Genomic DNA, 14,823 nt, shown 5'->3' on the forward strand with positions numbered 1-14,823 from the left:
ATCAAAACACAGTGGAATTGAATAAACCTTTTGGTAAACATTAAACTGAAGGGGGAACTGAGTCGGTCTCAAAATGTCTGCCTCTGAGTGACAGAAAGTAACAGCAACATGCTGAAACTTGCAGGGACAGAGGCGAACGGTTTCCGTTTGTGTGAACTCACTTCCTCAACCTTTTAATCTATAAGAACAAGACGCTTTTGCACTTTGCATGTGGTCTGCCCTTGCTGTGTCTGATTGAACGTTTGATATGGACATGTGTCTTCTGGCAATTTAACTTGTTAAATACCAGTCCGTGTACGATTTTAGAAGTGGTTGATGGTTAAAGGTTAGATTTCATCATCCTGCCGCTTCTCCCCCAACAGAAAATACACACAGATACTCAGTCACTCGCTAATATACAGAGGCATCCTCTGTCTCCCTCTCACACACACAAACTCACTCAGATATACAGAGCCATTTTCTCTCTCTCTCTCTCTCTGCCTCTCACATACACAAACACTCAGTCAGTCCCACATTGATACACAGTGTGTCTCCCTCCGTCACGTATACACACACCTGCTCAGAGTCACTCAGATATACAGACACATCCTCTCTCTCTCTCTCTCTCTCTCTGTCTCTCTCTCACACACACACACACCCACTCAGTTGTTCACTGATGCACAATGTATCTGGCTCCATCACATAAACACACATTCAGAGTCTCACAGTTAGACAGAGGCATCCATTGTCTCTCTCTCATACTCATACAATCCTCAGTTGCTCACTGATAAAATCTGTTTCACTCTCCCTCTCTCTCATGTCCACACAAACATTAAGATTCACTCACTGAAACAGACACGAGTTCACTTCCCCTATCTCTCTCTATCAAACACACAAAGAATCACTGACTGATATACCCACGCCTCCTCTATATCTCAAATGGTACATTGCCATCTTTTGGGGTCGGTACCCGAGAGAGCCTGCCCCGCCCATTGTGTAAGGAACGGTAAACTGCCATCCTGTGGTGACACGGTGCCCTCCCCGCCCCATTGTGCCATACACGGTACACTGCCATCCTGTGGTGACAAAGTGCCCTCCCCGCCCCCTTGTTCGAGACAAGGTACAATGCCATCCTGTGGTGACAAAGTGCCCTCCCCGCCCCGTTGTATCAGACACGGTACAATGTCATCATTGGGGACACCGTGCCCTCCCTAAAGTGTGAGTCCTTCGATCATATCCATTGTGTTTGGACAGTGGCCCCAATAAATCTTTCAATTCCAATTACGCATTCAACTATTGATATTTTTGGGGATAGTGATTTGATTTATCCTAAAACTAAGAATGGGCCATATTTGTTCACACATTCTACTTCAAATCATTTCGTTACTGATCGTGATTTTATCTAATCAGAGATATTTTATTACAGGCATGAGAATGAGTTGTAATCTATCGTCCAGTTCTGTACATCAATGACCATTTATAGCAAAATAGAAACAAGTTAATTGCTGAGAGCTTCTATTTTCTCTTGTTCTCTTAAATATGGTCAAAGTTCCCACCACATTCCCACACTGAGGTGTTGTTATTACAGTTAATACCTATTTGACAGTTAAATATTGTTATTAAAATGTCTCACTTGTAGTTACAAACGTTCCTTCCCCACCCCCACGTGCCAGAACTTTGGAGTTTGCAGCTAACTGGAGACACATCCAGCCTCTGAGTCGGGAACTGTCAATTCAAGACGGTTAGAAACCCGGTCCACAGTTGTTACTAGGACTTATACTCATCGCAGTGTCCAAACAGTAACACTCACAGCAGGGGAAATCTCTTCTTTCTGTGATAAATCAGTCCCATGTTATGTTATGTTTTGTAAATATTCAGTGAAGTGAACTCACTGTAATAGTCACACTTCCCAGTCACGGTGTTGGGGCAGTACAGCTGCCTTCTGTGGGTAGAACCATATCCCTGAGGATATTGTCCCATCAACTCTCCCTGTTTGTCGATGATGCTACTAAAATACACTTGGAAACTGGGGGTCTCGCCCCTGGATGGAGTTCAGCCAGAAAATATAAAGGAATGGTCACTGATTCACAAATAGCAAATGTGATCCTAAAACCAGGGGCGGGACATGGAGAAGGAATTGCCTCTAACTAGGGCTGGAGAATGAAACGATCACATATTGTGGTCGGGGTGGTAAAGAGACATGGAATGTGGGAACAGAGCTCCTCAAACAGTGTGTTTATTCAATCAAATATTTGTTGTTCAATTGTTTAAGTTTCAATTACTTTTATTTTAATTCAACATTAGAGGGAAAGTGCAGATTACATTCTCCTTCACACAGTCAATGTTTGTCTCATTTTCTGCCCTGCCATTATTAGATCTCCCGGTGAATGACGGAGTGATTGAGAAAAGCCCACAGCTGGAAGTAAACAGGGATTGTAGACTGAGGAACAACAGCAGGTGAATCAGCACAGGATTGTGAGAGCAGCAACCAGAGAGAACTCTTCCGATTCAACGAGCTTCCATAGATGGACTGGGGAGAAAGGTAAGAGAAAGTCTCACTTACTCAGATAAACACTGGTCCTGTTGACGGTCCACAAAGGTGACAAGTTAAGGGGCGAAATGGTGAGAATGAGACTGGGAGAGTCTGATCACCGAGTACAATTATCCAGCATGAGGCCGTGCAATGAAATGTGAAGTGAGATCAGTTTCTATCTCAAAACACACAGTCACTGATGAATCTTGTGTGTGTTTTGGAGTGAAGGGGTTTGATCGAAGAAGTGGCTCCAGTCCGAGGCAGAGCCCAGCAGAAAAACAGTGTCTCCCCGCCCCCAGCATCAAATCGGAATGAACCCACCTTGATAGCCCTCATAATATCGATATTACGCTGTGTGTTCAGGTAGTACCAGACAGTGTTACCGAATTCAAATATATTTCAGATCCAACTATCAAAATCAATCATCTTACTGGGTTTTACTTAATGTTATTTCCCATCAGTAAATCTATTTCTGAATTTCAAAATTACAGTTGAATTAAATGATTACCATTTCGATATAATTTGGTGATAAAATTATATGTAGATCTTAAATTTTAATAAAGATTTGTAAAATTTCTTCCATTTGATTATTTTGTGTGCGGTGTCACAATAAAGACCATCCTAAAACTCACTTCTTTGACCAAAATTTTGGCCATTTTCTGTCTGATTCGGCATCTGTGAAGCGCCTTGGGATGTTTTTTCGATGTTAAAGGCTCTGTGGTGATGCAAGTTGTTGCTGTTGTGTGTTTATTATACTAGTGTCAGTGTGAGTGAAACAGCAGGAATTGAATTTTACAAAGTCTCAAACTTGGTTATAAATTAATGCCGGAGAATAACTTCAAATATAGTTTGGAGAAATTACTGATCCGAGATTTAATCATTTTTACATTTCCACAGTGGGGAAAGGAAATGGCACTGGGACTGATAGTTTGATTGGGAGCACATTCGTGAGACACACATACAACTGCCAGTCACAAACGTGATTATATAAAAACAGTCAAATCCACCACTTGAACATTGAGACTGTAAAACCCAGAACGACATTCTCTAAATAAATATTGTGCATCACCTGAATGTTTAAAGTTACACGATTCATAACATTATACATTAGTGTTAATATTAGAACAGTGGTAAATCTCCTCACCTCCTACAATGCTCATTAGTGTTAATATTGGAACAGTGGTAAATCTCCTCACCTCCGACAGTGCTCATTAGTGTTAATATTAGAACAGTGGTAAATCTCCTCACCTCCTACAGTGCTCATTAGTGTTAATATTAGAACAGTGGTAAATCTCCTCACCTCCTACAGTGCTCATTCGTGTTAATATTAGAACAGTGGTAAATCTCCTCACCTCCTACAGTGATTGTCAGGTGCTGACACCATGGGGATGTGGTAAATATATTCCAGTAGAAACACCAACCAGGACACCTCTCCATGAACACACGGACACTTTCACTGCCCAAAGGCACCAGAGGAATCCCACCCAGCTATATATTGTGTATGAGGATAGATATCATATTCATAAAGTATCTGAATTTAATGACGAAACTCAACAAATCAAAAATATTCAACACAATTTGTGAATAAAAATAACACAATTGCCTCAGACTGTGTTAAACCGAGTGAAGGGTCATTTAATCCATCAATGATCACCCCGCTCCAGATTTCCCTCCAGAATATTCACTGCCTCAGGAATAAGGCTGGTTCTGGCCTGTACTGTGTGAGTAAATCTTACCAAGGGACGCTCCCAGTTCAGAGTCTCTGCCGATGGGTTCCCGTCTGGAACTGGGTTGTGGAGATCAGCGGGACTCACTGGACTTCACTGGGCAGCTGTCCATGTCACACCTGATGTGGAGCGTTGATCATAACACTCGGGAAATGCTCGATCCCAGAGCGAACAGCTGTTGTGCTGATGGGGGAGGAGAGACTTGGAATCGTGTTTAACAAGGCAATGCTCTCCTGCTTATTTTAATATTTCCGTCTAACCCTCCTATTTATATTATATTTATTACAGGGCATCAGAATCTGGGAACGTCTGTCACCACCATGGCTGAAGGTTCAAACAGGGGAGAAGTTCCAACATCTTCAACAAGAATGAGAATGTACACAGGTAGGTTCAGAAAATTCTTCACAATACAATTTCCGTCCTGACAAAGGGTCCAGATCAGGAGCAAGAACCTGCAGTTCACACAGGAAGATGTAACAGTACAGATACCGTGGAGATAGAGGGAAGTGAGTGACCATCTAGAGGCATAGTGCAGTCACAGGTGTAGGGATCTCCTGAGTACTGGAACTGTCCAATTGATACCTGATGGCGGGGACTGTAAGGTGGACAGAGACAGTGACTCAGAGGATGGTCTTCCTGAGTAACAGTGTGAGGCCAGGGAGCAGGGGGACACCCCGAGTGGGGCGGGGGTGAGAGGCAGGTGGGACACAGGAATAGGAGAGTGATAGTGATGGGATATTCCATAGTCAGGGAATAGACAGGCTCTTCTGCAGCCCTGAGCAGGTCCCGATCTGAACCGATCAAGAACAATGGTTTTACAGACTGGGTGAATGGAGCAGGAGGGAAGGGTTCACGGTCTTGGCGAATAGAGTGAGTTTAGGGAGAAGGGAAGGGGCGGACACGATATGAACCGACCACCATTGGTTTTACAGACTGGGTGAATGGAGCAGGAGGGAAGGGTTCACGGTCTCGGGGCACGAGGGTGAGTTCAGGGAGAAGGGAAGGGACGGTCACGGTCTGAATCGAACAACAATGGTTTTACAGACTGGGTGAATGGAGCAGCGGGAGGGTTTCAGCTGATAATCTGGAGGGTGGGAAATATCCGGGTCTGAGATGAGAGAACGGAATTCATAAAACTGTTGGAGCAGGAACAGAAGATTTATGAAATAATGAAAAGTTATTGGCAGGTAAAAAGGAAGGTGGTTTTGAAGTATTGAGAGATAAAGTCACTTGGTATTAAAAAAACACAATAAACGGAAACGGGTCAACATTCCAAAAAATCGGAGTTATGGTTGAATTTTATCTCTAAATATACAAATCACTCCAAACACATTTGGAAAATCAGAATCATGAGAGATGTGATCTAGTATCTGCAAGACAGGGCCTGAGTTTTCACAGGACTCAGAGCAAAACGTTCTTGGTTATCACATTTTGAGGAGAAAGAAAAATACCTCTGGTCGCCAGTATTAATAAAGCTTCTATGACAGAGCTGGAACAATAACAACTTGCATTTATATAGCGCCTTTAATATAGTAAATCTACCCAAGGGGCCTCACAGGAGCGATTATCAAACAAAATTTGACACAGAGTCAAATAAGGAGATATTCGAACTGGTAACGGAAAGCTTGGTCAAAGAGGTAGGTTTCAAGGATATTCCAAAAGGAGAACAGAGAGGGAAAGAGAAGGATTTGGATCTGGGAAACATCGCCGAGGTGGATAAATCACTGGCCCCAGAGATAACACATCCGAGGCTGTTAAAGGAAGTCAAAGAGGCGATAGGAGGGATTCTGACCCCAATTTCTCAATCCTCGCTTGTTATCAAAAATATCCAGGTGGACTGAAGGAGCCCAAGTAATGTCTCTGCTAAAATAGGGAGAGAGGGTCAACGGGTAACTGGAGACCAATTAGTCTCCGTCAGTAGTGGGCAAACTCCTAGAATCTGTAATTCCAGATCGAATTCGTGAACGTTTCGAAATGCAGGGGATGATCAGGGGAGGCTGGAAATGATTCGCTGCAGACAAGCTGTATTTGACAAATCTGATGCAGCTTTGTTGAGAGGTGACTATATAGGTCGATGGAATGTATCACATGCGGTGTCTCTGGGTTTTCAGAAGGTGTTTGATAATGTGGCTCACAGGAGGCTTTTGCCGTTTGTTATAAGAGGAAATGTAACCGCCCGGATAGAAAGTCGATAATGTGTTTAGTTTTCTACATTTTTGCTCACAGATCCGAACACTGCAATCACTGAGTTCCTGACAAAGTGCGACGACTATCACCTGTTCCAGTTGACGAAATTCTACCGGGACAGACTGGAACAGGCGATTGAAGAAGTGGTGGACGGAGTCAGCTCGTTGTTAACATACGAGTGGAATTTCAGTGGACAGGAACATCGGGTAAGTGGGCTGGAAACAGAATGAGTTTGGATTATTTAAACATCAGGGAACTAACAGGATATGAGATCTTAGAATCAAACAATGTTACAGAACAGAAACAGGCCAAATAGGAAATAAATGGATCAAACTGAAAATACAGTAAATCTGAAACAATGATACGATGAGAGGAAAATACCCAGTGGATCGGTCAGTGCTTGCACAAAGGATAGAGGAACGCTTCGGGTATAACTTTTCCGTGGACTGAAAAAAAAAGGAAACAGTTTCAGTGGGACTGGGAAAAGGAGAGACCAATATATTAATTATTGTTCTTTACAGAAAGTCGTTGATCTCGTGGAGAAGGGAAACAGGGCGGACAGTTCCAAACTTCTCCTAAATCTGGTGATGGAGAAAGGCTCTCGGGCCCGAAGGGTGATGTGGGAATCCTTTGTGAAAATGCACCATGCGGTACCAAAGTTGGACAAAATACTGAAAGAGATGCAGGAACTTGGTACGGTAAAATCACACACTGAATTCAATTTCAGATTGAAAAACTGCAGAATTTACTTTAATATTACACAGATCAGATTTCACGAAAGCTCATTGATTTAAACAGGTCCTGATCCATTTGATTATATGAACATCGGACGAGGTTTATCTGAAATACCCAGTCACCTGAAAGGTAAGTGATGAAATGGAGATTTCAAACCGTTTATTTCACTTCTGAAAATCAGAATGTTTGACTGTAGACTTTTGTTTAGAGATTGTCAGAATCTGGGAATCAGAAATTCATAGGGTGGAGGGAACAGAAATGAAACCTCGTTAGGAATATGCGGAGGTTGCATTATTTCACTTAATCCAGCTGATGATCGCCAGCACTTGTTAAATCCCCACACACCTGGCAGGATCCTGATACACTGTGAATACCCATACACACCTGGCATGATCCTGATACACTGTGAATCCCCATGCACACCTGGTGGGATCCTGATACACCGTGAATCCCCACACACAACTCCTATGAGGCACATAGAAGCTCTGGGCTCAGAATTAATGAGCAGTGCCTTAAGCCAGACTTTAAGGTTGACCGACTACTCTAGAAATCTGGCCCACCATCAACGGTAGGGAAAGAGGTGGAGAAATGCAAAATATTAAAATATTTTCATTACACAGCACAGAATGAGACGTCGGTGTTCGATCTGATCTGAGAAGATGTTCAGATGTTAACACAATAGATCATTAATCCGTGGAGTAATGTGAGGGAAAGACAATATTCAGGATAATTCGGAAGTTCTGGGCTGGCTTCCTAATGGCAGTTAAAGAGTGAACTTATTCCACTCAAAGAATAGTCCTTTAACTCAGGGTCTTTTTGGACCCAATGGAATGACTGATGGCAGTGAAAAAGAGAACTTATTCCACTCAAAGAATAGTCATTTAACTCAGGGTCTCTTTGGACCCAATGGAATGACTGATGGCAGTGAAAGAGAGAACTTATTCCACTCAAAGAATCGTCATTTAACTCAGGGTCTTTTTAGACCCAATGGAATGACTGATGGAAACAGATTTGTAATTTCCCAATCCTGCATTGTAGGAAATTCAGACCAAAATGAAACAACAGAGTATAATTATTGGGAGAACAGTTGATATGAACTGTGAATGTTTTCTGCTCTAACATTACACTGAGTGATGTGGGCAGTAGTTCTAATTCTAATTCTATGAAAGGACTGTTATAAAAACACATTAAATATAGGTGCAAAGCTGCTGAAATATTGTTCACAATTTCTGAAACACAATATAACGGGAGAATGATTAGAGACAGGAAAAGGCCATTTGGCCCAAATAAGCCTGCCTCTTTTAGAGAGATGGCCCCACCTACTCCTCCTCTCAGTGTATCCACAGAAACACGTTCAATTGTCTTTTAACCCCACTTACACTGCCCCTTCAGTGTGTTTCCCTGGTAACTGTGTCCCCCGCTCTCTGAGAAAATTACCCTGATTTCTCTTCTTATTTCTGACTTTAAATTTTCTCCGTCTCTAATTATTTTCGTGAGTGTGATCCTTTTTCCTGCATTAAAGTTGTGAATTACGTTGAAATGATTCAATACCGAAGTCTCTTACACAAACAAGATACATCAAACCATCTCACCATTCCCTCAACCTAAACTCCTAATACCTTAAATTGTCTTTCTTAATCCCCCCTGTACCTTCAGAATGTCAGTAATATTTACCTGTGATCAGGTGACTAAAGAAGTATAGGTCTGATAAAATAACATTGAAACTTCTGTTCATTCACAGTTTGTCCCTCTCCCAGTGCTCACAATATCCCAGATAACCTGCCAGAGGTCTGATACAATAACAGTGGAACTTCGGTCCATTCACAGTCTGTCCCTCTCCCAGTGCCCAAAATATCCCAGATAACCTGCCCGAGGTCTGATACAATAACAGTGAAACTTCTGTCCATTCACAGTCTGTCTCTCTCCCAGTGCCCACAATACCCAGATAACCTGCCGGAGGTCTGATACAATAACAGTGAAACTTCGGTCCATTCACAATCTGTCCATCTCCCAGTGCCCACAATACCCCAGATAACCTGCCCACGGTCTGATACATTAGAATCATAAATTTTTTACAGCACAGAAGAAGTCCGTTCAGCCCATCGAGCCCCTGCCGGCTCTTTGCAAGAGCTACCCAGTGCGCCACATTCCCCTGCTATTTCCCCGTAGCCCGGCAAAACTTTTCCTTCAAGTATTTATCGAATTCCTTTTCGAAAACCACGATTGAATCTGCTTCCACAAACCCTTTCAGAGAGAGCAGTCCAGACCATAACTACTCGCTATTTAAAAAAAGTTTATTCTCCTGTCGCCATTGGTTCTTTTGCCAATCACTTTCAATCTGTGTCCTGTGGTTCTCGACCGTCCGATCAATGTGAACAGTTTCTCCTTATTTACTTGACCTAAACCCTTCATGGATTTGAAAACTTCTATCAAATCTCCTCTCAATCTTCTCTGCTCCAAGAGGAACAACCCCGGCTTCTCCAGTCTAATCACATAACTGAAGTTCCTCATCCCTGGAGCGATTCGAATAAATCTTTTCTGCATCATCTCTAAGGCCTTCACATCCTTCCGAAAGTGCGGTGTCCAGAATTGGACACAATACTCCAGTTGTGGCCAAACCAGGGAATTATAAAGCTTCATCATCACTTCCTTGTTTTTGTAGTCGATGCATCTATTTTTCAAGCCAAGTATCCCGTATGCTTTTTAAACTGCTTTCTCAACTTGTCCTGTCACCTTCAAAAATTTGTGAACATACACCCCCAGGTCTCTCTGTTCCTACACCCCCTTTAGAATTATACCATTTAGTTTATATTGCCTCTCCTCATTCTTCCTGCCAAAATGTTTCACTTTGCACTTCTCTGCGTTAAATTGTATCTGCATATGTCCGCCCATTCCACCAGCCTGTCTATGTCCTATTGAAGTCTATCACTATCCTCCTCACTGTTTACTGCACTTTCACGTTTTGCGTCACCCAGATCCAAGTCATTAATATATAGCAAAACAAGCAGTGGTCCTAGTACCGACTGTTGGGGAACACCACTGTATACCTTCCTCCAGTCCAAAAAACAACCGTTCACCACGACTCTCTGTTTCCTGTCACTGAGCCAATTTCGTATCCATGCCGCCACTGCCCCTTTTATTCCATGGCTTTCAAATTTGCTAATAAGCCTATTTTGCGACACTTTATAAAACGCCTTTTGAAAGTCCATATCAACATCAATCGTATTGCACTCCTCAACGCTATCTGTCACCTCATTTAAAAACTCAATCAAGATAGTTAAACACGATTTGCCTTTAACAAATCGGTGCTGGCTTTACTTAACTAATCCACACTTGATAAAGTGAATATTAATTTTGTCCCGGATTATCATTTCTAAAAGCTTCCCCACAACTGAGGTTAAACAATAGATTTCTGCCCATTTCAGTCTATTCAGTACACACAGTATCCCAGATAACCTGCCCTAGACCTGATACAATAACAGTGGCACTTCTGTCAATTCAGAGTCTCTCCCTCTCCCACGACACACAATATCGCAGATAACATGCACGAGGTCTGATACAATAACGGTGGGACTTCTGTCCATTCACAGCCTGTCTCTCTCCCAGTGCCCACAATAATCAAGATAACTTGCCCAAGGTCTGACGAAATAACACTGACGAGTAAAGTGATAATGAGAAGTTGTTACTTTTTTCAAAATAACTAACATTGAGAACCACTTTCTGTCTGTTCTCATTGAAGATATTCAACAGAAGCACAAGGAAACACTCCGGGTCCAAACTGAAACATTGAGAGTGAACACGATCCTAATAAAGGAAAAGGTTAAGATTTTCCAGCTGGTCACTCTGTACACTGAGCTAACGGTTATTTCTACTGTTCGAGATCGGACACTTGTAGAACATGAACTGCTGGCAAGAGGCCGAGACCATGAAGAGTGGAGAAAGAAACATCTCCGGAGAGAACTGGAAAAAATCCGAACTGATCAACTGTTCCAGAACTGTTTTTCCCAGAGAGGCAGTTTGTTCCAGAAAATGAAGAGTTTCTTCCAGCGATCCAGTTCTGGGAGTTCAGCAGCAGTGAGCGGAGTCGCGGGGATTGGAAAAACAACAATGGTACAAAAGATTGTTTATGACTGGGCCACTGGGAAAATATACCCACACTTTCAATTTGTTTTCAGTTTTAAATTCCGGCATTTGAACGCGATTAACTGTAGAATAAACCTGAGGAATCTGATACTGGATCTGTATCCTTACTTTGGGAATATTTTGGGAGAGCTCTGGAAGAACCCAGAGGGATTACTGTTTATATTCGATGGTTTAGATGAATTCAAGGACAGTATCGATTTTGCTGACAATCGGAGAAATACAGAACCTCAGTACATGTGCACAGATCCTGAAGACTGGTGTGAAGTGTCTGACATTGTGTACAGTTTAATACAGCACAAGCTGCTCCCAGGATGTTCAGTGCTAGTGACCAGCCGCCCCACTGCATTACATTTATTGGAAAAGGCTGAGATCAGTGTCTGGGCTGAAATCCTGGGATTTGTTGGTGAAGAACGGAAGGAATATTTCAACAAGTTGTTTGAAGATCAGGCGGTGGCAGCAGCTGTTTTCAAACATGTGGAGGAGAACGAGATCCTGTACACCATGTGTTACAACCCTTCCTACTGCTGGATCCTCGGTCTGTCACTGGGTCCCTTCTTCACACAAAGAGACAGGAAACAGCAGCGAGTTCCCAAGACCATCACCCAACTATATTCCTTTTATATTTACAACATTCTGAAAAATCATGGCCGAGAGATTGAATCTCCCCGTGATGTGTTACTGAAGATCGGTGAGATGGCCTTCACTGGAGTCTCCGACAAGAAGATTGTGTTTAGAAATGGAGATTTGATCAAGTACAATCTGCAACCTTCCCAGTTCCTGTCTGGGTTCATGATGGAACTTTTGGAGAGAGATGATTCTGCCCAGAGTGTGGTTTACACATTCCCGCACCTCACCATCCAAGAGTTTGTAGCCGCACTCGCACAATTCCTGACTCCAGATCCAGGGGACATCCGGAAACTCCTCCGTGAAGCCCACAGCAAGGAAGATGGGCGATTTGAGATATTTCTCCGTTTTGTTGTTGGTCTCTCCTCCTCACAGTCAGCTCGGCCACTGGAGGAGTTTCTGGGTCCATTTCTTCATCAAACAATCTGTAGAGTGATTGACTGGGTGAAGGAGAAGGTTGAAGGACAGATTGGAAAGACAGCGAGTCAAACTGGGAAAAGGGACCTCCTGAACACTTTCCACTACCTGTTTGAGTCTCAGAATAAAACACTGGCTCGGGTCACAGTGGGATCTGTGGAAATACTTATATTTAGTGAATTGCGACTGACCCCGATTGACTGTGCGGTCCTGTCTCATGTCATTGGACTCTGTCACACAATAAAAGAACTCAATCTGGAGGAGTGCTCCATTCTTTGTGAAGGACTCCAGCGGCTGGGACCCGTACTACACAAATGCCAGGTGTTGAGGTGACTGTTCATTTGTCTCTAACTGTTGGGCCAATTGTAGAACAGTCACTGATTGTATTGTTGCTCCGTAATGAAGGGCAACACACAGTCCAGTTAAACCAGAGAGAAGCAGATTCAACACAAATATGAAAAATGGTAAGAGGATCGGTTAGTAATTCCCTAAGGACTGGAGATCCTAAAATTAATCCTTGTGAACAAGTCGGGATTTTACAGTCTTTATCGGATCAGTAAATACAGGTCACTGAAAGAGTCTGATAATTTAATTGCAATAAATGATAGTTATAGTTGTTCTTCTCACTGCCTGAGATACGTCCATTGAAGAGGCTCTTCTCATTGTTACTTGCACGTAGACCGACACTAACTGCAGCAGTCTGTGTGTTGGAGCATCCCACCCTCTTACCGAGGTGTGGGGACAAGTAACAGTCACGGGACTGTCAACGTGTGTGGGAGAGGGAAGCAGAAACACCAAACATTCAGTAACAAAGAGCAAAACACAGCTTTCGGGCAGTCAACCGCCAGTGTGCGAGCTGAGCTTTCCCCGCAGGACGTCGGTCCGTTATCTTAACTCCTCAATGACACAGCCCTTCACACTCTCCAATACATCCATCATCTCTTCACCCAGCTGGCAGCACTCGTGCCTCTGAGTCAGAAGGTCGTGGATTGAGGCCCCTCGCTCACTAATCCAGGCCGACTTTTCAGTGGGATTTGGGAACTGAAATCTGCCAGTAAAAAGATTGAAATATAATGGGTTTTGGGGTATTAACCCAGGAGGACAGCGGAAGGGCCCCACACACAGCGGGAGACTCCTGGGTTAACCAGGGGCAGTGAACCCGGGAATTTCCCATAATCTGTCCCATATGTGTGAGGTCCCGCTCGGGGAGGGAACTTCAGAAAATCCACAAAAAACTTTCAGGCCCGTTGCTCATGAAATAACTGTGGAGCCAGTTTAATGGAAATAAAGTGAGAGACTCCCCTCCCCTATCAACTAGGAGTAAAGGGACATTTAAAACTTGTAACCGGACAGAATAAACTGTCCTTGTTACATAAAATCTGGGCCACGGATTTTACAGCAATAGTTAGCGCCGTTCCACATTATAACTCACCCCCAGATATTATACTGATTAATATAATACTGCATAAAGTACAGGTAATCACCGCTTTATCATTTAATTCGGGGAAAATCATCGCCTTACGATAAAATATTGGATTCATGAAGCAGCAGAAATGAGACAAGTTTCCCCAAACTTGACAGGGCCGGTCACTGACCTCCAGGAGGGTTATTCTGATCATCAGGGGGCAGATTATGGGAAATTCCCGGGTTCACTGCCCCCTGGTTAACCCAGGAGCCTCCCGCTGTGTGTGAGGCCCCATTTTTGGCCGGTGTGTGTCTGTACTCCTAGGTAATAACCCAAAACCTGTTGGATTTAAAGGCTTCACACAGACAGCACTTTATTTAATTAATACTTTTACTGACAATCCCTGAATATATGAGGCGATGGACAGAGTGAGATTCGTAGTCAGTGACAGGGAAATCTGGTTGTTAATTTCCTGAAGATTTTTCAGTGTTTCCTGTAACATCAGAGAGAAATTGTATCAGATCGGGGATTGGATTCAGTTTGTTTCTCACTCTCTGTCTGTTTGTGTTTAGACTGGGGAGCAATAATCTGGAAGATTCAGGAGTGAAACTACTGTCTGCGGCTCTGAGGAACCCGGACTGCAAAATACAGGAAACGTGGTAAGTATCAGACAGTGTGAGATTGTGTTTATAATAACTGGATGTCTAACACTGTACATTAATGTCAGTATGAGTAATAATAATACAAATAAATACTGGGAATTTAATCTGATTCCTGTTATCTCTGATCCTCTCTCTCTCTCTCTCTGATCTCCAGGTTAAAGGATAACGATCTCACAGATTCTTGTACCGAGGATCTCTCCTCCGCTCTCAGAACAAACCGGTCACTGACGGTTCTGCACCTGAGTTACAATAAACTGGGAGATTCAGGAGTGAAACGACTCTCTGCGGCTCTGAGGAACCCGGACTGTAAAATACAGAAACTGGGGTAAGTATCAGACTATGTGAGATTGTGTTTATAATAACTGGATGTCTAATACTGAACATTATTATTAGTATCAGTAATACTGTTGT

General features: G+C 43.0%; 1 protein-coding gene across 5 annotated transcripts in view; it reads left to right on the plus strand.

Annotated features, from left to right (window-relative positions):
• Nucleotides 1–14,823, plus strand: part of LOC137316370 (NACHT, LRR and PYD domains-containing protein 3-like) — a 32,397-nt gene that overhangs the window by 15,482 nt on the left and 2,092 nt on the right. For 3 of the 5 annotated variants that reach the window (XM_067980443.1, XM_067980444.1, XM_067980441.1), the window contains 8 exons: nt 2,355–2,521; nt 4,528–4,623; nt 6,466–6,632; nt 6,948–7,119; nt 7,225–7,290; nt 10,901–12,674; nt 14,323–14,409; nt 14,567–14,737. In XM_067980443.1, the coding sequence (XP_067836544.1) occupies nt 4,560–4,623; nt 6,466–6,632; nt 6,948–7,119; nt 7,225–7,290; nt 10,901–12,674; nt 14,323–14,409; nt 14,567–14,737 (2,501 nt within the window). In that variant the 5' untranslated portion in view covers nt 2,355–2,521; nt 4,528–4,559. Of the gene's footprint in view, nt 1–13; nt 34–2,354; nt 2,522–4,527; nt 4,624–6,465; nt 6,633–6,947; nt 7,120–7,224; nt 7,291–10,900; nt 12,810–14,322; nt 14,412–14,566; nt 14,738–14,823 lie in introns of those variants that run through there. The other 2 variants (XM_067980445.1, XR_010961540.1) reach the window with 2 other exon arrangements.

Source organism: Heptranchias perlo, unplaced genomic scaffold (genome assembly GCF_035084215.1).
Source record: "Heptranchias perlo isolate sHepPer1 unplaced genomic scaffold, sHepPer1.hap1 HAP1_SCAFFOLD_59, whole genome shotgun sequence".
In the NCBI taxonomy this organism is placed as follows: domain Eukaryota; kingdom Metazoa; phylum Chordata; class Chondrichthyes; order Hexanchiformes; family Hexanchidae; genus Heptranchias; species Heptranchias perlo.